The sequence below is a fragment of the Psammomys obesus genome, unplaced genomic scaffold (genome assembly GCF_907164565.1).
Source record: "Psammomys obesus unplaced genomic scaffold, mPsaObe1.curated_primary_1811, whole genome shotgun sequence".
NCBI classification, from domain to species: Eukaryota; Metazoa; Chordata; class Mammalia; order Rodentia; family Muridae; genus Psammomys; species Psammomys obesus.
The window spans coordinates 6,739,478-6,767,440 of NW_026596962.1; the positions used below are offsets into that span (position 1 = coordinate 6,739,478).

A 27,963-nucleotide genomic window follows, 5' to 3' on the forward strand; every position below is an offset into this window, starting at 1 on the left:
GGTTGAGTATTGTGAACTATTTTCCTCACTATATAGTTTAGAAGTTTTAGCACAAAGGTTTGAAATAGCTTAATGAAGCCATAGAGTTAGTCAATGGCATATCTTTGCTGTGAGTATAGAGAGTCTCTTTCTTGTCCACATCATTAAATTGGCCCTATAACTTAATAATAAATAAAGTTGGTTGTATTTTTCCTGAGCTAGTATACACTTGGAACCATGATTTATCTTTTTTTCTTAATATTAGATTTTTTTAAAATAGTGAATGTCAAGTCACTAATTAGTTAATATGTAAGTGGATAATTTGAAGAATGTGAAAGTACTGTCATTGGCGTATGTGTTATTTTTCTCATCCTCATCTTACGATTGTGTGCTTATAAGAATATTGTATAGTGCTTTTCCAGATCCTCTGTAAATGTTTTAAGCTTGCATCAGCACATACACTAGCAGTGACTGAATCAAGCTGAGTTTCAAGAAGCTCCTGATGCAAGATCCTGCTGCTGTTTTCTTCCTGGGTTGTTCACCTCGTCAGGCTTTACAAAGCATGTTAGCAGTGTTGTTGCCATAATTCATCTCTAGCCTTGCTAGTATTTGTGTCTGTGTTTATGTGTGTGCATGTATGTGCATATGTCTGAGTGTATGTGTGTGTGTTTGTCCCTGTGAGTCTGTGTCTGTGTGTGTCTGTGTTTATATACGTGTCTGTGTGAAGGCGTGTCTGCGTGTCTGTGTGTCTGTCTGTGTCTTTGTGCGTGTGTGCATGTGTATTTGTGTCTGTAATTTGTGTGTTTGCATGTTTGCGTGTGCACGTGTGTGTGCACCCCACGGTGCAGGTGGAGAAGTAGGGCGACAGCTCTGTGAAGTCTGTTTTTCCTTCCTCTTTTGTGGGACTCAGGCCAGCAGGCTTACACAGCAGGTGCTCCTATCCAAGTCATCCTGCCAGCCCCTGAAAATAGTTCTAAAATATTCTACTAACCACTACAGTCTTTAATCTTCTCTGAAAGACATTAGTGTTTCGGTTTTTTTGTTGTGTGTGTGTGTGTGTGTGTGTGTGTGTGTTTTAACCATTAGATTGGGTTCTGTAGTGCTTATTACTTTTACTGCATTGCCTCATTTCTTACCATTAAAATGTATCTTCTTGTGTGGAATGTTTGTTTCTGAAGGTTAGGGTCATAGTTTCTCTTTTCTTTAATTTATTTAATCACTTTACATACTAACTGCAGCCCCTCACTCCTCTCCTCCCTCTTGGCCCATTCCCCAGACTCCTTCTCAGAGATGGGAGCACAGCTGCCTGCCTGCCCCAACCCCTACCCCTTGTGCCATCCTGCCCAGGTACTTTGTGTTGCATCAGGACTTATGGCTCTGGAGATTGAACCAAAGCCTTACTGATGCTAGGTAACAAGTGCTCTACAACAGATAGGTTTTATGTTTTGGAAAGGGTTCTCCCAGTTTCCACTGGAGAGGAAATTGGCATTGCTTTAGACTTCCTGATTTAGTAGTGTTGCAAAGCATTCAACTTATATTCTTCTAGTCTTATGTAGGTGAAGTCTTTGTTTTGTATCATAATATCCCACTTTTTTTGTGTAGATTCAGAAATAAACTGGAGATGGAATGGATATGCAAATACTACTTCCCCTGCCTCAGGTGGACACCCACACCTTCCCTTAGGGGATAGGGAGCCAGCCTCTGCTGGGAATGAGAACTCTGCTCGTGTTACAGAAATCTTCATATTGTAGCTATTTCAACTTTGGGGCATACCTTTTAAGAATAATGTTTCTAAAGGCTCACCTCATTCACATGCGTTATCAAGGCCATCTTTCTCAGGGAAAGAAAACAGGATCAGCACTGAAGTGCTGGAAATTGTATTGTGTTTCTCAGCCAGGCTGTGCTTGTAAACTAGTTTCCCACAGCCTGACTAGGTTGTTCCTAGTTGTGGCTGGTTTTACTTTGAAGACTAGCATTCCAGTCTCTGCAGTGTTTACAACTAACATTAAACTTGATTATGACAAGAAAGCTAATGGTCAGAGACAGATTATCTGTTTTTGTTGTTGGTTTGCTTGTTTGTCCATGCCTGTGACATTGTTTAGCACCTGCTTGTTGGGGATATGCAGATGATCACATTTAATGATCTGTAGCTAATGACCTGATTTAGGGGGGAGACAGGCATTTTAAAGTGTTTCGTGTATTCTATTGGTGGTTCATGCATAATTTTTATAATGATAGCATTGTTCTTCCCTTGAAAAGAATATCGTATTTAAAGTAAAGGCATTATTATGTGTCTTAATATGCCAGGTTAATACTAGTTTATGAGGGCAATATACTTTTCTCACTTTGCTTTCTACATTTGTGATAGGGCTTTGAATTAGTACTTTATTTTTTTAACTTTTTATTTTGAAAAAATATTCGACTTCTGGGAAGTCACAGAAACAATACAGTTTTCATATATCTTTACTCAAAGTCCCAAGTGTTATTTTCATATGTGTTTTAACTTGTCTTTGGATGTTTTTGTTGTTATTTTGTTTTGTCTTTTTGAGACAGGGTTTCTCTGTGTAGCCTTGGCTGTCTTGGACTCACTTTGTAGACCAGGCTGGCCTCGAACTCACAGAGATCTGCCTGCCTCAGCCTCCCAAATGCTGGGATTGCAGGAGTGCTCAACAGCAGCAGTTGATGTGATGGTTCTTGACTGTCAACTTCACACTCCTCGGAAGAGGGAGCTTCAGCTGAGGGGTTACTCCCAGTAGGGAGGCTTAAAAGTGTGTGTACTCCCTTTTCTCCTCTCCAGCACGTGTGTGTATTCCCTTTTCTCCTCTCCAGCACGTGCTGATACTTGAATTTTTGATCTTAACAATTCTGATGGGTATGAGAAGGAATCTCAGGGTCGTTTTGATTTGCATTCCCCTGATGACTGAGGACATTGACTATTTCTTTAAGTGTTTCTGTCATTCATTATTCCTCTACAGAGAATTTTCTGTTTAGCTCTGTACCCCATTTTTTAAATTAGATTATTTGGTTTGTTGGTGTTTAATTTCTTGAGTTCTTTATATATTCTGGATATTAGCCCTCTGTCAAATGTAGGGTTGGTGAAGATATTTTCCCAGTCTGTAGGCTGTTGTTTTCTTTTGACGACAGTGTCCTTTGCTTTACAGAAGCTTTTCAGTTTCATGAGGTCCCATTTATTGATTGTTGCTCTTAGAGCCTGAGCTGTTGGTGTTCTGTTCAGGAAGTTGTCTCCTGTGCCAGTGAGTTCAAGGCTACTTTCTACTTTCTCTTCATCATCTTTTTGTTCATGTATTTCTAGAATTTTATCATAATTTTTTTATACTGAACATACAAGCAGTTTACTTGACGACTTGGCTATTCTATACTTTTTGGTTTTTCACAATTTCTTTGTGTGTGTTTACTTTTAAAAAAATGACTTTTCTTTTTATGTGTTAGGGATTTTGATCATAAATGCCCCCAATTTCTACGTGCTGGTGGGTTGCTGCCAGCGATGGCACCATGGAGCAGTGCAGTGCTTGAGGAGCTGAGGCTCGCTGTGGGTGGGTGGGTGGGCGGTGCCGCTGGGGGTATATTCTGTGCGTGGTCGACATACCTGTGCTTGGTCTTTCCCTTGTGATTTCTGGCTGCCATGAGGTGGCCAGCGCTCATCTGCTCCACCATTCTTTTATGATATTTCTGCCACACAAAGCTGGAGCCTCTATAAGCGAGAACCAACATAAACAGTTGTCTTCTTAGAGTCAATGTTGGAAAACTGATTAAGACTGTTATGTTTTATGTTCCATAAATGAATCCCATATCAGGCCTCTTGGGTTAATTTCCCCAAACTTCTATGTCATAGTTAGATTTATATCACTTTCTGAGGTCACTTCCTTGATTCTTTTTATGGATAAATTAGTTTGGAGTTTTATGTCTTTACTATAATATCTTTTGTTATTTTTGTTTTTAAAAAAGATTAGGAAAATATTTTTAAAATTTATTTTTAAAAGATGAGTATAATTTAGTTAGATTACATTTGTAATTTTATGATATAGAGAGTTATTGCCTGAATTGTTATAGACAGCATTATTACTTCTCACTTTACTGCCACTTTTAAAGCAGGATCTCAGAATATGGTTGGCTTGTAACTTATCTTTCTAACAGTTGTTCTCATTGTCCATCCAATAGGTCTTTCTTTGATGGGGTAAAGACGAAACAGATTGTTGTGAAGAGCTCTAAATAGTTGTTTTTGTTGTTGTCATGATTCATACCATTTAATTTTTTTTTTACCTGTTCTCATAAATATTTTTAAATTTAAGACTCTGGCCATGACAGAGGAGGCAATTACATAGACATAATTGATAAAATGAATTAATAATTTTACATGATTAGTTTAATGCAAAGTAAAATTAAACATCATTAGAAAAAATGTTTAGAAAAATAGTTTTATATTTAGTGATTTGTTTTATAGGCTGAGTTCTGTTAAATAGCTGGAGTTAAGTTGGAGGTAAGCTTTGGTGGATATTTTGTTTCTGTTCTTTTGTTTTTAGTTCTAGGAATGAGGGCTTTCTGTATTCTAGGTAAGTTCTTTACTGCTGAGCCTATACCCCTGCCTGCCTTAGTCAAACTGCAGTTACCATTTTGCTTGTTAATTCTTTCTTAGTGACAAAAGTGTTGGCTTCTCATGTTCTGCATCACTACGTCTCTTCTGTTTATCATGTGTGTGCATTTAAGCATACTCTAATTTGTTTGAAAAACTTTGTAGTGTTGACAGTAAGTTTGACTATTTGATTTTTTTATTTTATTTTTTATTTTTTGACAAATAGTTCACCCACGATAGTTTAGTAAAGTCTTGCATTAAAGGACCACATTGGGGCAGTAGTGATAAAGCACTCAACTAGCATGGATGAAGCCCTTGGTTTCATCGACATAATAATTTATAAATAAATAAGGAGCCACATTGCTTGTAACTGACCATGATGACGAAGCATAGCCTTCTGATGCCATTCTCCTGTTCTGTTTTACCTGCTTCTTCTAGACTTGGTATTTAAATTGTTTATTTTTGCTGATTCACTGGTAAATAGAAACATTTTTCGATACTGTTACTTAAATCGCATTATTTCCGGTATTTACAGTAGTTTTTCTACTGTGTAGGTTTAAAGGTAACTGCGGCTGTATTTGTGCCCAAGCATGATGTGTTTACTTGGTTGAGAGTGATCGTTTCACAGAGGCACTTTTATGAATTGACCCTTCAGGAGGTAGAGTTGATCAGCCTTCTGTCAGAGCAAGTTTAAGCAGGAAGTTTCACCAGGAAGGTGAAGGACTTTCTGTTCTAGTCTGAGCAACCAGAGTAGAAGGACTGTGGTAGGATCTGGGATACCTTTGCCTTAGCAGTGAGATGCAGTGATTTTTTTTTTTTTTTAAAGAACTGGTTTGCTAAGTCCCTTTCCTCCGTGTTCTCCACAGGGCCCCTGTGTCCACGATGAGGATTCTGGCCTGTCACTTGTAGGAAAACCTGCCCTCCAGGCCCTTTTATATCACTGTCACTTCTATGGACATTTGACTCATATGGTGAAACACTGTTACTTAGGAAGATATGTGTTTGATTTTAATTTTTCTGCTTTTACTGAAACTTCAGAATACAGAGATTTAAATGGTAAGTATAGTATCTCTATTATCATTATCATCATTACAAAATATAACTTCTTTTAAATGATGTTGAGAGGTTAGGGAGATGACTTAAGTGATTAAAACACAAGCGGGAAAACTGAAGTTTGGATCCTCAACACCCAAAGACATGTAAGGTGTACATATGGTCTGGAACCCCAGAGCTAGATGGTTCTGATGGAGAAGCTTTGTCTTCATGGATAGACCCTGCCTTAATATATAAAGTTTTAAAAGCAATTATGGAAGGCCTATGACAACAGCCTGTGAGCTCCACACTCTGACCTGCACACATGTAAACACATACACAAACATGGACACCAAGTAACATGCAAAAACACGTTAAAAATACATGTGTTCCCTAGAGAACAATTGGAAAATAATAAAGGGTATGTAGGGAAAAAAATCTCTAGTCTTACACAGAGGAAACCCTTGTTATGTTTTATTCTTACCACTCTTTTTCCCTAGATGATGCTTGTTTTATGTTTTATGCACATTTTTTTTTTTTAGTCTTTGTTTCTCTAAACATTGCCTGAACATTATTCTGTGTTATAAATTCTTCATGGGAGCCATGTTTGATGTCTTATTAATATTTTATAAGTTATTTTATGCCCTTCAGTAAAGTTTATAGCTTTTTTATCTCTAATAAAATCTAACACTCTTTTGGAACATTTATTCCTTCATACTCCATAGTTTTGTTTTCCCTACCTTTTTTATGAATGGAATCTTTTCTAAGAAAATCTTCTAACTTATTTTGTAAAAGTTTTAGAAATCTACTTAGTTTTGATATGTCTTGAATTTATCAGGACATCTTGCTGAAACCTTTTTACTTCTCTTGATAGATATTCTTGGATTTATTTTCTAGGTTTTAATACACAAGCACTACTTAGATCTTATAAAAATGAACATAACATAAATTGCTTTAATTTTAAAATTAATATTTAAGTATAATGTTTTATAATCAAGCTAACACAGAAGTTTCAATAAAAATACAAAACTCTTCAAATATATGAATTTATTCACTAATAACTGTATATGTATATGTAATTATGAGTAAGATTTGCTTATGTCTACATACAAATATATATGTATATATGTATATATGATGAGTAAACTGAAATCATGAAATTCCATTACTTTTAATTATTTAAATGTGAATGTATAATTATTTAAATTTATTTATTATTTAAATTTATTTAAATAATAAATTGTTTAAATTTATTATTTAAAATTATTTAAATTTATTATTTATTCCTTCTTAGAGGAATTGAAATTAGCATTTAATGAAGCTCTTGAACTTTATAAATCCCTATCTCAAAGTGAGTTGTTCAGTTGTTTTGATTTTGTGAGTCACTGTTACTCCTAGCATGGCTCTTGAGCCAGTCTGCACTGATGTGTTTGGGTGTCTGAGAAGTGTGTGTTCACAGTTCATTCTGCTGTAGGGTGTGAGAATCCCTAGGACAGAGTCTCTGTGGAATTGCACCAACAACCTCTGAGTGATGCTTGAACACAGTGAAAGTCATCATTCTTTAGTTTATGGTTTCCTTAAGGAGTATGCATTGTGTTAATTGTTGGAGAACCTGGGGAATGTCATATTAACTGCTCTCTGTTGTCACAGGCTTAGACGAGTCATTCAAGTTTTGGAGTGCTCGCTCGGGGATGTATGTTCATGATCATGAGCCAAGCTCTCTTTCCACCTCAGAAACAATGGTAATTGAGAAGAACACAGGAGTTTTTCACTTTCAGTCTCTGAATAAATTTCAATTTGCAATGTAGTGAAAATATTGGTTATAAGCTTAAGGTTAGGAGTACAGTGGTTTTAAAAAGTATATTCTGAAAAGACTCCTGCTCTTCATTTACTTAAAACATTCTAAGAAATATGTTTAATTATCTGTATGTGGTAGACACCCTTTTGCTTTCCCACATAACAGTGCTATAAGAGGCAGGGTTGGAGCTTCAAGTAGGGCTTGCCTGGCTTCAGTCATAACTACATATATTCTTTCTGTTGAGACCCATAAATCCTCGTTTCCTACCTTTTCTGATTGAATCCAGAGTAGACTCATGTCAAAATGTTTTCATTAATAGTAGATGAGAATATACCCTATATTATCCTATAATTGAAGGTTGTTAATTACCCTGAAATTTTGATTAAGGACATAGCAGAATGAGCAAGTATACCTGTTCAGATGATTCCAGTGTGGTGCTGATATTGAAACACATTTCTACAGACCTATTTGAGAAACTTTTCTAAAATACATGAAATTTGTGTGTACTTACAGGTCCACATTTTTGTGTATGTGGCTTTCTTCCTAGTAGCTGATGCTGGTCCTTAGTTTTGCCCAAGCATACAAAAACCACTTCTTCTAAATTAGAAAACACATTAGTTTTTCAAGTATTTGTTGATAGTGACTGTGTCGTAGAATCTGTTAGGAAAGCAAAGGTTTGGTCCCCCTGTGTTTAGAAGTTTATATGTATAATATGTATATATGATAATATAATTATATAGACATTAATTAAATTTCCCTCATATTGTCCTTTTCCTCCCCCCCCCCTTTTTTTTTGTTAGATTCAAAAGAAGGGAGTAGCATTTAGTGCTAAACTAGACTTTGATGTGGAAAACTAAGATAATTACCCTGCTCCCACTAGATGTCATACTTTCCAAGCTTAAATGTATAGACAGTATGTATCTTTAGTTCAGCAAGAGAAATAATATGATTAAATGCCAAAATGAGGTATATTAATTGATTCATAGAAAAATCACTGGAAGGACAGCTTCAAAACATGTTTAAAGTAAGTTTTTTTAAGTGATCCAGTGTTTACAAGACTATAGAGTAGCTCTGCTAGTAAGTTTTTATTCCTGTGACTAGATGCCTGTGAAAATCAACCTCAGGTAGGAAAGATGTATTGAAGCTCACAGTTTGAGAGATTCGGGCACATGGCTGCGAGTCTTCATTGTTTCTGGGCCTCAGTTGTGAGGCAGAGCATCAGACCTGGAAGCAAGTGGTGGACCAGAGATGTGCACCCCCTGGTGTCCAGAGCCAAAGACAGGTACAGAGATGGCACTAGGGTTAGATGTACCCTTCAAAGTCATGCCCCATCTGCTTCCTCTAACAAGACCGTAAGTCTTAGATTTTCCATCAACCTACCAATGGTTAGCTAAACTATGAAACTTTCAGTGTGTTAATCCATTGAGGAAGTCAGAGCCCCTGAGCTCTAATTGTCTCTCAAAGGCCTCACCTTTGAAGGGCTGCATTTGGGAGAAAACCTTTAGCACAGGAGCATTGGGAACAAATTAGAGATTCAACTCAGAAGACAAGCCTTAAACTCTTGAATTCTTTGGGTACCAGAGGTACTATGTAAATAATAATTTTTCTGTGTTAGCTATTTTGTAGTTTTCAATTTATATTTATCATATATAGGGAGATGTTGATACAGAAAGAAAAGTCAAATTTAGTTCTTGGTTTATATCAACATGTAAATCTTACAGCTTAAAGCATTAGAGTTCTGAGAGTAATTCAGTTTCATGAGTTCCCATGAACTCATTTATTAATTGTTGATCTTAGTCCCTGAGATGATGGTGTTCTGCTCAGGAAGTTGTCTCCTTTACCAATGAGTTCCAGACTCTTCCCCACTTTTTTGTGTATCTGGTTTTATGCTGAGGTCTTTAATCCACTTGGACTTGAGTTTTGTGCAGGGTGATAAATATGAATCTATTTGCATTCTTTTGCATACTGACACCCAATTAGGCCAGCACCATTTGTTGAAGATGGTTTCTTTTATCCATCGTATGGTTTTGGCTTCTTTGTCAAAAATCAAGTGTCCATAGGTGTATAGGTTTATTTCTGGGTCTTCAATTCAATTCTGTTGATCAACTGTTTTGTATGCCAGGACCATGCAGTTTTTATTACTATTGCTCTGTGGTACTGTGGGACACTGCTTATAAGGTTGAAGTTGGATAGCCAACTGAGCCTCTTCTATTGCTATGGACTCCCTTTGTCAGCAGGGTGCCCCTTCTGAACCTTTAAAATCTCTAAGGAGCATCACATAACCTTCAGGGAAGATTGCAGATCACACCCTTTCCTAGTAAGAAAACTTGCTCAGCAGGCACCTGGGAACTGTTTCTAGTTCCTTAGGGGTTATAGCTCTATTAAAACTGTTTACCTGATTTTCATTTAAAGTTGGTAAGTGATAGCTATCAAGAAACTCATCCATTTCATTTATATTTTAGAATTTTGTGCAGTACAAGCTTTTAATGTAAGACGTATGATTCTTTGGATTCTCAGTGTCTTTTGTAACGTTTCCCTTTTCATTTCTAATTTTGTTGATTTGGATACCGTCTCTCTCCATTTTTGTTAGTTTGGCTAAGAGTTTGTCTATCTTGTTGATTTTTCTCAAAAGAACCAGCTCTTGGTTTCATTGATTCTTTGTATTGTTCTCTTTGTTTCTATTTTATTGATTTCATCCCTGAGCTTGATTATTTCCCGCTGTCTACTCCTCCTGGGTATGTTTGCTGCTGCTTCTTCTTCTTCTTTTTTTTTTTTCTGGAGCTTTCAGATGTGCTGTTAGGTTGCTAGTATGAAATGTCTCCAGTTTCTTTATGAACGTGCTTATTGCTATGAACTTTCCTCTTAGCACTACTTTCATTGTATCCCATAAGTTTGGGTATGTTGTGGCTTTATTTTCATTGAACTCTAGACTAGAAAGTCTTTAATTTATTTCTTTATTTCCTCCCTGACCCAGTGGTCATTTACTAGAGAGTTGTTCAGTTTCCATGAGTTTGTAGGCATTCTGTTGTTTCTGTTGTTGTTGAAGTCCAGTTTTAGTCCATGGTGGTCTGATAGGATACAAGGTGCTATTTCAATTTTCTTGTATCTGTTGAGGCTTTGTGGCTGTCTATGTGGTTAAGTTTGGAGAAGGTTCCATGAGGTGCTGAGAAGAAGGTATACTCTTTCATGTTTGAATGGAATGTTCTGTAGATATCTGTTAGGTCTATTTGATTCATAATGTCTGTTAGTTTCATTATTTCTCTGTTTAGTTTCTGTCTCGATCTGCCCATTGGTGAGAGGGGTTGTTGAAGTCTCTTATTAATGTGTGGATTTCTATGTGTGATTTAAGCTTTAGTAATATTTAATAATGTTTTCCTTTGATGACTATGAAGTGTCCTCCAATTCTTTTGACTAATTTTGGTTGAAAGTCTATTTTATTAAATGTTAGAAATGCTACTCCAGCTTGCTTCTTTGGTCCATTTACTTGGAAAACTTATTTTCCAGCCATTTACTGTAAGGTTTGTTTTTTTTAATAAATTTTTTATTTATTATCATTTATTACAATTTTTGAGGTGTGTTTCTTGTATACAGTAAAATGATGGATTCTGTTTTTGCTTCCATTCTATAATCCTGTGTCTTTTTATTGGGGAATTGAGTTTATTGATGTTGACATATATTAATGAACAATGATTGTTAATTCCTGTTTTCTTTGATGTTGGTGGTGTTTGTGTGTGCTTCCCTTTTGTTTTATATTGGTATGGAATTATTTATTTCCTGTGTTTTCTTGGATATAGTTAACATCCCTAGGTTGGCATCTTCCTTGTAATATTTTTTGTATGGCTGGATTTGTGAACAGATATTGTTTAAATTTGGGTTTGTCTTGGAAGATCTTTTTTTTCTCCATCTATGGTGATTGAGAGTTTTGCAGGGTAGAATGGTCTAGGTTGGCATCTGTGGTCTCTTAGAGGATGGAATACATCTGTCCAGGCCCTTCTAGCTTTTAGAGTCTCTGTTGAAAAGTCAGGTATAATTCTGATAGGTCTGTCTTTGTAAGCTACTTGAACCTTTTTCCTGGCAGCTTTTAATATTCTTCCTTTGTTCTATAGCTATAGTGTTTTGATTAGTAAATGGCAGGAGGATTTTCTTTTCTGGTCCAATCTAGTTGGTGTTCTGTATGTATCTTGTATTTTGTCTCTTTTTAAGTTGGAGAAATTTTCTTCTATGATTTTGTTGAAAATATTTTCTGGTCCTTGAAGCTGGGACTCTTTGCCTTCTTCTATTCTACTATTCTTAGATTAGAGCTTGTCATAGTATCCCAGATTTCCTGTATGATTTGTGTCAGAAATTTTCTTAGCCTTAACATTTTTTTTTAATGTTATATCAATTCTATTGTATCTTTTATGCCTGACATTCTCTCTTCCATCTCTTGTATTCTGTTGGTGATACTTGTGTCTGTTTCTTTTTATTGTTCTCTCCCCTAGGTTTTCCATCTCCAAGATTTCCTCAGGTTTTTTATTTTTTTCCATGTTTTTACTTCCAGTTTTAGGTCTTGAACAGTTTTATCATTTCCTTCAACTGTTTAATTGTGTTTTCCTGTATTTCTTTAATGAATTTATTTATTTATTTAAAGGTCTCTACCTGTTTCATTTTATTTTCCTGTATTTCTTTAAGGGATTTATTTCTCTCCACCTTAAAGGCCTCTGTCATCTTTATAAGTTTGGATTTAAGGTCATCCTCTTGTGCTTCAGCTGTGTTAGAATACCTAGAGGTGCTGTTGTAGACTACTTGGACTCTTGTGGTGCCATATTACCCTGGCTCTTTCTCTTACACTGGCCATCAGCCATCTGGCTATCTTGGCTCTGGTTGCTGTGCCTCAGGTGGACATGAATTGGGCCAGGAAGGCTTCTGCTGGCTCTGCTGGCTGTGCCCCAAGGTGGGTGAGCCAGATAGGGGGTAGGAGGAGAGGGCTCTATGCCGAATGTTGCAGGAAGGCTTCTGCTGGCTCTGATGGCTGTGCCCCAAGGTGGATGAGCCAGATAAGGGGGTAGGAGGAGAGGGCTCTATGCCGAATGTTGCAGGGTTCCCCACATGCCTCCTCGGGATGGTGGGGGATGGTGGTCAGGGCCTGTGTGCAGCTCACCTCTGCTGCCTGTGCTCCAGGTGGATCAGGAAGACGGGCCATTTTGGGCTTTTTATTTATTTAATTATGTTCTTGCTATCTTTGTAATGGTTTGGCCTGTATATTGTCTACAGTGCAGATAAAGTAAGCAGTGCCCTGATTTTCTAAAGGCACTCCAGAAAATAAATACTTCCTCATTGTAGTTTCCATTCAGCTGCATCAGGGATACAGCATACCTTTCCTTCTGAAACCATTTCTTTTCCTCAAAAAATTCACTAAAGAGGTGGTTATACATAGTAAACCACAAATGCAACACAGCGTTATGACCAAGATTTGGTTTGCTATTGCTTTAAAATTCATTTTATCTTTTGTCAGAATAAATAACACAGAAAATGTGATTCATTTCTTAAAAATTTTTCAAGTGTAACAAATCTAAATAAAACTGATTTTTAGTTTAAGTATTTGAAAAGTTTAATTTATGAATCATCATTGTCTTTGAAGGAAAAAAAATATTGAATAAATCTTATTGCCGCTGTGTTACAAATGGAAACATGAGGGGTAAAGTAAGACCTGGTGTCCAAAGCAGTAGAAGTCATGCAGATGCATAGGCGATGGCTCTGGTTGTTGACCACAGTGGTAAGCCCCACTTTGAAGCCAGATGTCACATGTGTAATATAGTCTAGATGCGGAGAGGCTACACTGTATAGGAGTGATTAAATAGTGATTTTATATTCAAGTGGCCCTTTTCAGGGCCTGGGCCTTCCTTTCCACACTTCTGCACTCGTATGTAAGTGGCTGAAGTAACCTGTATCTGAGGTTCAGTACTCACAAGAGGTGAAACTAGCTAAGGCTATAAAGCTTAGGGTAGAAAATGACTGAATATTGTTGTATACTAAAACATTCAGAAAGTGTGTGATGTAAACTATGGAGTTTGATTTCCAAGTACAGGTTAGTCTAAGCTGAATCAGCTTTTGGGATGAAAGGGATGAGAGAAACGTGTATACATTGTAAAACGATTAGTGGAGCCACACCGGTCTTGACACCCTTCCCTTACTGCTGCTCTGTGTGTGTACAGTGTTTCAATGTTTCAGTGAGAAACCTGTTTCTCAGCAGGTTTCAATGTGTACAAAACCATTGTGAGAAAACTATATTATTAACTACAGCCATCACTCTGTCTCTCTGAGGAGAGTTTACCTGCTTTGTATCTGAAAATCTGTATGCTTTCATCACCATCTCTTTTTTCCCCCTCTGTAGATTCTTACAACAATAAATACACCCAGTTAAGTCTTTTCTCTGTTGTCTTCTGTACGTTTAAGGCAAGAATCATATACCAGCAACTCAAAGAAGATTCAATTTGTTTTATTAAGAAACATCAATTGAAGATATCAGAGTATATCACAAAGAGATGTGAAAATATAGGAAAAGCCAACTAGGTGTATGAAACTTTTTGACATGGTGACACGATGTCAGCTACAGAATTCATAGTTGTGGTTTTACATTGAGGCCATTTTAGTGAATGAAAAAATTATGGATGATTGAGTAGGCTTACTGTTTGAAGAGGACAGAGCCCTGCCTCCACTTTGGCCCCTGCCTCCACTTCGGCCCCTGCCTCAACTGGGAAGGAGTGAGAAGAGCCTTGTTTTCTTGGGGGAAGGAGGGAACGACTAAGCACAGTACTGAAGCAAACCACCCTCCATCACCCCCACATGGGTGGACAGACATCTTAATCTAGCTGACTGTTTCCTCTGGGTTCAGGGAAGTGCGGAAAGGAAGCACACTCTCTGAAACAAAGGCAGGTGTGTTTGAGGGTCTCCTATTAGACAGGGTTTATACTGTCAACTCTAGCCTGAGACTGCTGTCATGGACTCAGCTAAGAGTAAATCCCTTGTCTTGAACAGGACCAGGGTAGGTCTTTTCTGCATGAATCATTAGGATGAAACATCCAAAGTACTTAGGTGCCAGACACTTAGTTTTTGAACTTTTAGTGAAGAGGAACAGATTTTTAGATTAGCACAGATTATTAAATATAATTAAATCTCTCTTACCTATGCTTTACAATTTTTTTTTTTTTTTTTTTTTTTTTTTTTTGTGGAAGTGGAACACTACAGCTTAATATATGTTTGGTTTTGCTTAGTAAAAGAGAATATACCCATATGTTAAATTGAAAAAAAAAATGTAAAACCAGGAAAAATAGAAGTCACCCATAGTCGATTTTTCAGGCATATTACCATGCAAAGAAGTCCTTTGATTTTCTTAACCGTATGAGGCAAATTCTAATATAACAAATAGATTTCACAAGCATCTTCCTTAAGCTTGGGTTTCTCTAATCTTATCCCCTTCACTTTTTTTTTTTTTAATAGCCAAAGGAACTTGAAACAGGAGACAGAAATATTTATTATTCAACTGCTGCCGAGGTTGTGTTATTTGTCATGGTGTTTAATTGCTTTTTCCTAGAACAAAACAATTATCTTGATTGCTTTGACAAGAATATTTTTTACATGCCTCTCAATTGTCATCTGAACAAATGTATTTGTAAAATAAGCAGTTGTTAGGCTATTTTTCCTATTATCTGGATTTAATACAAAATAAGGGATTTAGTGCTTGGCTATGGGTGATTTATTTAGATGAAATACTCAAGATGACTTTAAGTTTTGGCTTCAGCATTTCTTATGTACTACTATCAAAATCGTTATTTCCTTAAGGTCTTCTGTTGAAAGGGAGATTTATTAAGCATATGTAGACTTAATTGCTATGAATTTCTTCAAGTTCATTTCTTCTTTACTATTAGAAACTACAAATGAAAATAATTTTAGCATTTCCTTGCATGTTATCACTTTAAGTCAGAGGTGAAATATTCTAAGAATAAGCACAGCAAGTGTACAGATCTCCGCGATAGTGCTGATTTAGCAGTTCTGTTGATGTCCCATGTCATGTCTGCATGGGCCTGCCCAGGTATGTATGCTTTGTGCCTTTTCAGGAGGAAAAAAAAAATTATGGCAAGAAAAAGAGGTAACTTACCTCTCCAGAGAGGGTGTTTTTCACAAAGAAGTGCCAAACACAATAGCCTAAGTGCATTCAATTTTAGGAGGTCACAGCCTCATCTACAAACCTCTAGGTGAATTTGTATTTGCTTTCTACAGCATTTCTAGTAGGTTTAATGTTTTTTAAAAATGTTGTATTCTGCAACACAGCATCAGCATTTTACCAAGCTTTTGTTCTTTTAAGTTCTTTTCCGATATGAGGCAAAATAGAGAAAAATCTTTTAATACTTTGCTATTTTTTTTTTTTTAAATTCTGGATCTGCAAGTTTTTCTTCTACTCTATTTTATACGTAGGGTTTTGTTTGTCTTTTCTTTTGTGTATGTCTGTTTATCACATGTAACTAGGGCATCAGATTTCCTGGGCTTGAGGTGTATGTGGTTGTGAGCAGCCATGGGGATGCTGGGGACTTGGGGCATCTGGAAGAATAGCAAGTGCACTTAAATTCTGAAGCACCCTTCTCTCCAGCATTTACACTGATTTTTATAGGCATTATTAAAACTTAAGAGTACGATCTGAACATACAAAACAACCATTTTATTATAAATAGAGAAAATGGGGCCTCTAGATAGTGCAGCAGTTAATAGCACCTGTTGATCTTGCAAAGGACTCAGGTTCAGTTTACTCCAGTTTCAGGGAATCCAAAGCCTTCTTTTTTGCCCTCCATGTTCTCTAGGCACATAGATGGTAAACATACATACATGTAGGCAAAACACTCATACACAGCAGGTACATCTAAAGTAATGTAAGAATCTCAAAAGCAATAATTCTTACATAAATAAGCATATATCTTAAGTCTTTAAAAATTTTGGCAATGGGAGCCATACTTTGCTTATGAAAGAAAAAGTATTGGTGTTGGATCCCCAGGACCAAATTCTCAGCACCAAGGAGATTTATTTGCCTCAGAAGATCAGGATTTAGGGAATAAGAGAGAAAGACAGGAGATAGAGGATGAGAGAGAAAGGAACAAGTGAGAGGGAGGAGGGATGTTTGTCCCAGAGGACAAAGGATTGCCTCTGGATAGAGAGGAGACAGACATGGCACATAGGAAAATAGTGGTTTATAAGGGGAAACCCCATGTTAAGATGAGATGTTTAACTTTAATTGGACATGTTAATTAGGTGAGCAAGAGGAGTCTTTTGATTGCTGGACTTCAATAGTTTCATACCTGGACCCTGGTAGTCAGCCACATGAGGAAGTAGCCAAATAAGGGAATAGACCTTGGTGGCTAACTTTAGGAATGCTATCTAATGGTTTTTAGCAAGGTAGAGGCAATTGGGGAGAAGGGCAAGGCCTGCCAGAGTTGTGTTTGAGCTGGCCAAAGTCCTTTCTCCTAACATCAGAAACTTAAATTGTAATCAGGCTTTAAATCAGAATTGGCTCTTGAGTTACTGACTCAGGGATGACATTGTAACAGTTCCTAAAAGAGGTCGGAGAAAATGGCATTATCTGAAAACTAGCTACAACTCAAGATGTAAAGTGTTTTGTAGTTATGTTACCTGGTAAAATTCATTTAAAGCCTGCTTTTAAAAGGATATTGTGCATATCTGCTGTTTGTTTCATTTTCCATGATGCAACATTAATGAGTAAAGTACCCTGTCTGATTCACAGGTGGTGTCCTCCATGGGCAGTGCTGAGGTTCAGCCCCTGCTGCCATCAGCACTTCCTGAAACTGGGCCTGACCAGTTTGTGAATCAAGGTATTCTTTTGTGTGTGTGAAGGTTTTCCTTCCTTCCTTCCTTCCTTCCTTCCTTCCTTCCTTCCTTCCTTCCTTCCTTCCTTCCTTCCTTCCTTCTTTTTTTCTCCCTTCTTCTCTCCTTTTTCTTCGCCCCCCCACACACACCTTGTGTGTGTGTTTGTGTAGCCCAGAGTTGACATTAGGAATCTTCCAATCATCCTGCCTTTAATTTTTTTTTTTTTTTAACAGCACAGAAACTTGTAAACTAAAGATTTGCAAACCAAAGGCCTTTGGAACAGTATTCCATCATTACTTCAGGATGAAACCAGTGACATTTACTTCCTCATGAACATTCTTAGAAAACTTGTGTAAACTCCCTAAGCCTGAACAGGTGTTACTCTCTTGAGTGTCCTATGCAAGCCTCACACTTCCTTTGTACCATGTCCACTTGAGCCACATCGGTTAAGTTTTTTGAGCATCTTTTATTTTTTCCTTAGAAAGCTTTGAGCACAATTTTCTCCCTTTTTATTTTATTTTATTTTTTATTAATTACAGTTTATTAACTTTGTATCCCAGCTGTAGCTCCCTCTCCCACCCCCACCAATCCCACCCTCCTCCCTCTTCTTCTCCTATGCCCCTCCCCCAGTCTAATGATAGGGGAGGAATTTTCTCCCTTTCTTTGGAGCTAGCCAAACACTATTCTATCATCAGGGAATTAGCCATGCAGAATGTTTCTCTGAGTTTCCTACAGTGCTAAGGGCTTTCCTTATACTTTCTTTATTAGTTCTTTGAGAATTTTGAGTTTTGTATGTGTTTTGAGCATATTCACCCTCCCAGATCTACCCCCTCTTCCCTATCCCCAAAACTTTTTTGAGACAGAGTTTCCCTCTGTGTTCCTGACTGTCTTGAACTCCTTGTAGACCAGGCTGGCCTTGACTGCACAGAGATCTCTCTGCCTACCTTTGCTTCCCAAGGGCTGAGGTTAACGGCGTTTACTACCCAAAACTTCTCAAGATGTGTGCTGTCCAGACATTTTTGGATTTGTTTTCCTCCACAGAGCATGGTTAGCGTGTCAGTGGCTCCAGTCTTAGAGAAAACTTTCTCTCTTCCAGCAGCTAATAACTGCCATTTTCTCCAAGGCATGGATGCAATTTTATGCCGAACACCTCTCTGTTTTTGTGTTTTGAAACAAGGCTTCTTTCTAAATCTGGAGCTTACTGGAGACCAGTGATCTTCCTGTGCTGACCTCCGAGCACTAGGGTTGCAGGTGTTTGCTGCTGTACCCAGCTCTTACTCGGGTGATGAGCATCTGAACTCGAGTCCCAGTGCTTGCATGACAAGCACTTTATCCATTGATCTATGTCCTGAGCCACTCATGTTATTGCTTTCTGTTAGGGAGATAATCTACTGTAATATAAGGTAGAAAGAGGTGCATAGGGAAGGAGGAATGAAAAGAGAGAAAGTCCAGACAAATTTTAAAGTAATATCTAGAGAACAGATTTCTAATTAAGCAAATCACAGGCATGGTAGGATAATAATCAGAAATTAATAAAACAAATGCTGTAAACTAATAAATGAGAATTTGACTAGCAAAAAGTCTGAGCAGCTAGAGAGATGGCTCAGAAGGTAAGAGTGCTACTGTTGTTTCAGAGGGACCAAGTTAGGCTGCCAGCACCCTTGCTGAGCTGTTCATTGCTAACTGCAGTTTCAGCTTCGGGGGATTCCATAGGGTACCTGTCCTCTTATGTACCCCTACCTTTACATATTTAAAAAAATAAGTCATTTAAAGAAATAGTTCAATGTGTATGGACGTGGTTTAGGCTTCCCTAAACATTTTTTCTCTTAAAAAAAAATCGAAGTGGTTATTAGTTGAACAATATTTAGTATTTGAATCAATATGAATTGCATATTAATTCGTTCTATTTTTTAACCCTCTTTTAGGAAAAACTTAATAGTAGGTAACTTGAAAGTGCAGAGATTATAGTTGAATGCATTCTGTAAGGCTGTGTAGTCATTTGAAACAAAATCTATGCGTCTTTATGTTACTAGAAATCACATGAACAACCTTCAGTATATTTTTATGTGTGTTCTGCAGGCGAGCATGGAACATATGCTCATGCTAGGTACATCCTAAATCTTCTTCTCCCTGCAATGTATTTTATAAATGCTAGTATGTTTCACTCTTTGTATTTGAACCACAATCAACTCTGCTTTAAGTTGTATTTATATTGAAGTTTACAAAGTGAAATTATATAAATACTAGAAAAAATATGAGTGGATGTTTATTAAACTGCACAGAAGACTTTCTTATTTTGTCTCAAAGTCAAAAATGCAATAAAAAGGATACATTTTACACTTAATAATTAAAAATAAAAACAGCTTATGTGGCAGAAAGTAGCATAAAGTGAAGAGATTATCTGACAAACTAACGTATTTGCAACATTTATTACTAAAATGCTAATGAGCATATAAAGCACTCCTAATTCTTAAGAAGGAAAAAACTGATAACATGTAAAAGTAAACAGAGACACGAGGCAGACATGCACAAAAGATACGAAGAACCTAGACTGTCAGCTAAGTACAATTCAATACTATATCTTGCCCTGACCCTCTCTCTTAGCTATTAAATTAAATTGCCAACTATTAAAAAGCACTTGCAGTGTATCTTCCTGGCCAGGCTACGGAAAACAACACTTTTATAAATTATAAGAGGGAATGCAATTAGTGTAACATTTTTTGGAAGGAACTTGGCAATATCTAATGAATCTATAAATGCATTTATCTGTGCATCTCTAAAAATATGAAAATACATATACACAGGATTATTTAATAAAATATTTGCAATTAGGAAATATGGGAAACACCCAGATTTCCAAAAGCAGGAGGGTGGTTTTAAATTATATCTATGCAATGAACGATTCAGCTCTTGAAAAATCAAGGAGGATATCTTCAAATTGGTACATAGTAATTCCCTCCAAAATATTGATAAGTAAAGAAAGCGTCCAACTGGGTTAGGGAGATGGTTCCGTGGCCAAGTGCTGGTTGTGCAGTCCTCCACCTCTCATGTGAAAAGTTGGTTGTGGTAACACTTTGTTTTTCATGCCAGTGCAGGGGCAGGAAGAGGTAGATGAATGGGTTCATTGAACAGCCGGTCTAGCTGCTCTGCTGAAGTTCAGGTTGAGAGAGAGAGGAAGAGGCTCTGCTTCAGAACATAACGTAGAAAACAAGGAGAGTACCCCGTGTAGACTCTGGCTCCACATGTGTATACCTGGTCATTCTCACACATCACACACACCACACACTAAAAATATGTACTTAACAAGTTACTCTTCTAGATAACAGCTTTGAGCCATCTGTAACTCTAGTTCCTCTGGCATCTGCAGGTACGAGGCGTGTGTCTGGTGCACAAACATACATGCAGAGGAAACAAATACACAGATTAAAATAATAAAAGGGGAATTAAAAACATTAAATTATGAATTGTTACATTACATGAATATGTATAAGCATATACTATATACTATGTATTATATATAACATGCATTACATATAATATACATATACACATTAAATAATATATAATATGAACTATATATTAAATAATAGTAAAATAAAAATTAAATGTATATCTTCATTTATTATAATAGAAAACAGGGAGCTTAGTTATTAGAGTAAATGCACGTCAGGGAGGAAACACATGAGGGTAAGAACAAGGTAAAAATGGCTCTGCAGTGGGCATACTGATTTTTCTTACATATTCTTCTTGGCTTAGTTAGACTTTCCTAACCGTATCTTATGTTTCATGTGATACAAAGAAAAAGAAGAAAATTTAAACTAACAAAGTGTGAAAGTAATGTGGACTACAAACAAGTTCATCTAGGAAGTAATTCATAAACATTTACCCTCAGACTTAATGGCAAGCAAAGAAAATTGTAGGCAACCATTCAAGTCCCGATACTTGTTTACCTATTGCAACTATTGATTTATTTATTTAAATATATTTACTTTGTTTTCTTAATTAAATTTTTTCTATATTAAAGTTTATTTTGTACCCCAACTGTAGCCCCCTCTCTCATTCCCTCCCAATCCTGCCCTCCCTCCTTCTTTTCCTGTAGATTTTATTTTTAAGCTGTCATAAATTTCTAGAGTATTTTGGTTTAGTGACAAGTGAGAGATTGAAGCAGGATGCATTGAGAGTTTTACATACTATTCTTTTAAATTTTAATTTTTATATTAATTATAGTTTACTCACTTTGTATCCCAGGTGTAGCGCCCCCTCATCTCCTCCCAATCCCACCTTACCTCCTTCATCTCCTCCCATGCCCCTCCCCCAGTCCACTGATAGGGGGAGGTCCTCTTCCTCTTCCATCTGATCTTACCCTGTCAGGTCTCATCAGGACTGGCTGCATTGTCTTCCTCTGTCGCCTGGTAAGGGTTCTCCCTCGGGGAGGTAATCAGAGAGCCAGCCACTGAGTTCATGTCAGAGATTCCCCCTGTATCTGACAGAGGACTAATATCTGGAATATGTTAAGAACTCCAAAAGTTAAACACCAACAAATCAAGTAATCCAATTAAAAAATGGGGTACGGAGATAAACAGAGAATTCTCAAGAGAGGAATATCAAATGGCATAGAAACACTTAAAGGAATGTTCAATATCCTTAGTCATCAGAGATGCAAATCAAAACGACCCTGAGATTTCACCTCACACCCATCAGAATGGCTAAGATCAGAAACTCAAGTGACAGCACATGCTGGAGAGGTCGTGGAGAAAGGGGAACCTTCCTCCGTTGCTGGTGGGAATGTAAACTTGCACAACTACTTTGGAAATCAATCTGGTGCTTTCTCAGACAATTATGAATAGTGCTTCCTCAAGATGCAGTTATACCACTCCTAGGCATATATCCAAAGTATGCTAAAGGACACAACAGGGACATTTGCTCAACCATGTCCATAGCATCTGTATTTGTAATAGCCAGATCCTGGAAACAACCCAGATGCCCCTCAGTTGAGGAATGGATACAGAAATTGTGCTACATTTACACAGTTAGGAGAATTAACCAGCCACCTACCTCACTATCTTTAGGAACTCTCGTGTGCTATGAGAACTTATAAATTTTGTTAATTACCATGAGGTAAACTGAATAACTTTCATGCTCTTTGTAAATAACAGGTCAGTGTGAAACCAGGTCAGTGCGACCCCGTGACTCCTCGTTGTCTGCTTCCCGTCAACAGCAGCCCATGCTTGTTACCCCGTCCCTGCTGTCAGCAATCTGTAGCCTTTTAGACAACCTCTTGGCAGTTACTCCGAGAGATACTGCAAGTGCTTTTCAACAAGCCCATCTCCTAGAGCTTCTCTGCAGGTGAGAGATAAGTGGGAGTAGAGGTGAATAGATGCAGGCTCTATGTGCCTGGCAGTGTGTTCTCATGTGTGCTTAACCCACCAAGCTCCAGGCCTTTTCTTTTGTCACAGTTGTCTTCATGGTTGCTGCTCTTGTTACTTCCTCCCTCTGTTCTATTAATACACTTGTATTGGCTTCTTGCTTGACTGTTACATTAAGGTCAAAAAGGTTTTTTTCTCTAATTTTGAAGACTGAGATGGTTTTAGACCTCATGAACCGTCTAGCATAGTCACAGAGTGTAGTATAATCCCCGTGGTTATTCATGACAGGACATGAAGAAGTTTGAGGATTCCTTTCTCTAGCAGTCATATCAGAATAATGTTCCCAGGTTGAAACTCACTGTTGAATTTCATTTGTATGTATTTTGTCATGGGAAACTAAACTCATCAGAAACATTCTTGTAGAATTTAAGGAAACAATGATTTGATCCTTTGAATTTTTAATTTTTCCAATGTTAATGAGCATCTGATGATGTTTTTATCATTGGGGCAAAGCCTTGGTTATTGTGTTCAGACCTATGTAAGTTTGTAGTTTATTCCTTGCCTGGTGTTGCTTTGTCCTTTAGAGAGTATTGCTGGCCCCAGCTTAAAGAGGTGAGAGTGAGGAAAGTTAGTGTCTAGATACTTCTTGTTTGTGGTGAATGATTTCTCTCATCTTCCAGCATGCCTGTGTTCTTTTAACCGCATGCATGGTCCATTTCTCTGACTTTCTCTTCTTTTCACTTTTAAACAGTGCTGTCTGAAATATTTTTTCTCTTTGCCAGTTCATACTGCCTTCTTACTCTTCTGGGATGTGAAGATAGAACTGAAAAAAAAAAAAAAAAAAACAAAACAAAAAAACAACAACCAATGTTTCTGTCATAGATTTTCTGTTGCTGTAATAAAACACTATCCCAAAGCAGCCTGGGTAACTAAAGGGTTTATTAGGTTCACAGGTGTCAGGCCAGAGTCACCAAGAGAAGATGAGCTGAGCTGAGGCAGGAACTAAAGCCAGAGGCCAGGGAGGAGTGCTAACTGGCTTGCTCCCTCTGGCTTATTCAGCTGCCCATACCACCCAGGTCCACTTCCTCAAGAATTACCCCCCCCCCTTTAAGGCTAGGCCTGATCAAGTCAATTAGCAGTTAAGAGCAGCTCCACAGACATGCCCTCAGGATCATATGAGGGAGGCAGTTCCTCAGTTGTGGTTTCTTCTCAGGTGAAAACTGATGTTAAATATGACAGTTTCATTTTTTAGAATTCTTTGTTTTTCACATTTACCTAACAGTATTTTTTCGGTTTTTTGTTTGTTTGTTTGTTTGTTTAATGCTCTTTACATATTTACTTGTGGGGATTTAGCTCAGTGGTAGAGTGCTTGGAAGTGCAAGGCCCTGGGTTTTGTCCTCAGCTCTGGGGAATATATATATATATATATATATATATATATATATATATATATATATACTTGTAAAAGCCCTCCATCATATATATACTTGTAAAAGCCCTCCGTCTTTAGTTATCTTCAATTGTGGAGTTTTGTTTTTAACAAGAAGCATAGTAATCATCTACAGGGTGTTCTTTATCCCTGACAGCACTGTGGATGCCTCCCTCCTAGAGAGGTGCATCCAGGACCTCAAGACCCCGCTGCCTGTGTCATATGCTGTTGAATACACTCTGGCTCAGGTAAGCATCTCAAATCTGCCTCTCCCTGTGCCCTGCCTTGCTTTGCCTTAAGGGTCCATAAGAAAAAGATGGCAATCACTGCACATGTGAGGGATGGGAGAAAAGAGTGGATACTTTCCCTACTTCCGTCACTACTCAGCTATAAATGTTTTGTCGCTTCTTAGAGCATTGCTTTATAATGGGTGTTGGCATAGCCCGCTTACTCCTATGATTTTACACTGTCTCTGATGTCTTTTATTTTCAGCTAGGTTGAAGTTGTTAGACTAACATGTATATTTTCTTTTCTTTTTCATTTTATATTTTGTTTTTTTTTTTTGAGACAGGGTTTCTGTGTAGACCAGGCTGGCCTTGACCAGGTCCACCTGCCTCTGCCTTCCCGAGTGCTGGGATCAAAGGGTAGTGGCACCACCCCATCTTTCAAAAAAAAAAAAAAAAAAAAATCTGAAAACATTTAGCCAGGTGGCCAAATGAATTGTAATTTTCCCTTCATATCTGTTCACTAAATTTGAGGTACGTGCCTAGGTTCTGTATGTAAAATATGCCTAGCAATTTCCTGTATAGTTGTTGGTATTAGAAATTTTATTTAAATACCAAATTTTAATTTGGCAATGTGTTTTGTGTGGTTGAGGGGTACTGGGTGGAAAGTGAAGTATCTTTTCTGTTGCAGTCTGCACACAGAAGGCTAGGATGTCTTGGAAATGCAAAGCGCATTGCTCTTTCTAGTGTAGTATTTCTATTTGAATTAACTTATTCATAGGATATACTTCTCTTTACTTTTTTGTTGGTACAATTGACAAATCTTCACTAAATAACCTCTCTGGTTTAGAATCATTAAAACAAAGACCTTTCCCCTTATATTGGTAAAATAGGTAACAAATCCATATATATCTTAGGATGATAAGCATTTCAAAAGAAAAAATTAAAACAAGGGACCTTCTCGGGTATTGAGGCAGATCCCTGATGTACTTAGGGTGTCAAGGAAAACCTTTCCAATCATGATATTTGATTTGAAGTGAGGAAAATGGTCCTGTAGGCATAGCAAGGCCTCTGGGATAAAAGTGTGGTTGGTCTGTACAAAAAACAGCTAGGAATCCAGAATTGTTTGACCAGCATCTGTGAGGGGGAAATGAGGCTAGAAAGCACAGTTAGCAATGAGGGCAGAATCTTGCCTGCAGTTGTGTCTTGAATGTACAGTGTAGTGCCTTGATAGCATTAAACATTTGTGGGTCCTTGTCTGAATAAGTGTATGCAAGAAAATAACACGAGGTATCATTAGTTCCATCATGTTACAAAGGAAATGGAGGTTGAGGGATCTCACACAGCACAGAGCAGAGCAAGGAGTGCTGATCATGCAGGTTGGTTCCAGAGCACATGGTGATCCACAGTGCTGCCTGTGTTACATGGGTTGATGCTTGCATAGGAATTCAGAGAATTCTCTAATATTTGCCAGATTCTGTTCTAGTTGTGGTTGATACAAACATCTGTGCCCATACAGAATCTATAGATTGGGTGCAAAGGACACATAGAATCATAGATGAGATATGAAATATGTTGCCAGATAGTGACAAATGCTGTTGGAAAAAAATGAGTGACATTGGTTACAAGGGTGTGTCACAGGGGGAGCAGTTGCTCCAGAGTGGTCAAAAAAACATAAAAACACAAACAAACCCGTAGGTCAGAGTAGAGCAGAGATGAGCAGAGACGTGGTCTGGAAAGGAAAGCAGAAATGGATGTCTGAGGCAGAGTGGTGCAGGGTGATGGTAGTCTGGTTATAGCTACCAGCAGGCAAAGTGTGTTAGAGTGTGTGATTGACAGGCGTTGGTTTTTATTTTTGTGCTTTTTTAATATAAAGAACATCATAAATAGAAAAAGATAGTTTATTAAGTTTAAGTGGTTAATTTACAAAACAATTCAGCCTTTTTTCACATTTTCCACTGAGTTCATATATATATATATTTTTATTAATTACACTTTATTCAGTATGTATCCCCCCATAAGCCCCATCCTCCTCCGCTCCCGATCGCACCCTCCCTCCCCCTTCTTCACGCATGCCCCTCCCCAAGTCCACTGATAGAGGAGGTCCTCCTCTCCTTCCTTCTGATATTAGTCTATAGGTTCTCATCAAAAGTGGCTGCATTGTCTTCCTCTGTGGCCTGGTAAAGCTGCTCCCCACTCACGGGGAGGTGATCAAAGAGCAGGCCAATCAGATTATGTCAGAGACAGTCCCTCTTCCCATTACTATGGAACCCACTTGGACACTGAACTGCCATGGACTACATCTGTTCAGGGGTTCTAGGTTATCTCCATGCCTGGTACTTGGTTGGAGTATGAGTCTCTGGGAAGACCCTGTGTTCAAATTTTCTGGTTCTGTTGCTCTCCTTGTGAAGTTTCTGTCCTCTCCAGATCTTACTATTTCCCACTTCTTACATAAGATTCCATGCACACTGCCCAACAGTTGGCCCAACAGTTGGCCATAAGTCTCAGCGTCTGCTTTGATAGTCTGCAGGGCAGAGCCTTTCAGAGGCCCTCTGTGGCAGGTTCCTAGCTTGTTTCCTGTTTTCTTCTTTTAAAAAAGATTTATAATGTATACAATGTTCTGTCTGCATGCGCCAGAAGAGGGCGCCATATCTCATTATATATGGTTGTGAGCCACCATGTGGTTGCTGGGAATTGAACTCAGGACCTCTGGAAGAGCAGCCAGTGCTCTTAACCTCTGAGCCATCTTTCCAGCCCTATATTTTTTTACAATATATATTTATTTATAGTATTTCTAGTAGTCAGAGATTAAGTTTTCTATAACTTTATTAGGGCAGAGAATGAAGAGATTACAAAGACTTTACAAAGCTGAGTATGGTGTATACCTGTAATCTCAGCACTTGGGAGATGGAGGCAGGAAGATCAGAAGTTCAAGGTCAACTTTAAGTACAGGGTGAATGCCAGGCCTACCCAGACTACATGAGACCATCTCTAACAATAGGAAACAACAAAAGTGTTACAAAAATAAGCAAATTAATCTTCAAACTCTTTATAAGAATTTGTGAAGGATAGAGGTACTTATACTTTTATATAATATAAAATAAGGTAGCATATTCTAAAAGAAATTTCATGCCCAAAGAAGAAGAGAACAAATTATTTTTCAATGGTCTGAGGCCATGTACTATGGAGGCGTGCATACCTTCATAAATGAAGACCAGTTCCCAACTCTTACTTATGTTCTCGGAGCATCAGACCAGGGTGAGTGACAAACTGCACTGTTAGACGTAAAGTGACCTTGGTGCAGTGCTGTAAGATCCCCTGGTAAGAACGCTCTGCCAAAGAGCAGTAAGTACAGAAGACATTGCTGCAGCTCTTTAACTGCTGTCTGTGCAGGGGACATGTTGAAAGGACATTTGTATGTGTTACCAATAGTATTAGCATTAAGAAAATTCCAGAGCTAGTTTTATTGTGTATCATGGAAATTTAATTTTTCTCTTGTATTTAAGAATTTTTTTTTCATTTATGGATAACTAAAAGTAAAAATCTATTTTATTAATAACAATAGCTAGGCTAGTAGACTAGATGCATTTTCTTCCATACTTCTGCACTTTAAGGAATATTTTTGTCATCAGATCTTTCTTTACAAACTGGTTTATTTTGGTTTTAAATACTCTCAGTGCTTCTCCTAGGAT

General features: G+C 37.7%; 1 protein-coding gene across 2 annotated transcripts in view; it reads left to right on the forward strand.

Moving 5' to 3' along the window:
• Positions 1-27,963, forward strand: part of Rttn (rotatin) — a 163,221-nt gene that overhangs the window by 103,909 nt on the left and 31,349 nt on the right. For both annotated transcript variants that reach the window (XM_055598738.1, XM_055598739.1), the window contains exons 33-37: positions 5,437-5,626; positions 7,253-7,344; positions 17,170-17,257; positions 22,409-22,598; positions 24,205-24,295. In XM_055598738.1, the coding sequence (XP_055454713.1) occupies positions 5,437-5,626; positions 7,253-7,344; positions 17,170-17,257; positions 22,409-22,598; positions 24,205-24,295 (651 nt within the window). The remainder of the gene's footprint in view (positions 1-5,436; positions 5,627-7,252; positions 7,345-17,169; positions 17,258-22,408; positions 22,599-24,204; positions 24,296-27,963) is intronic.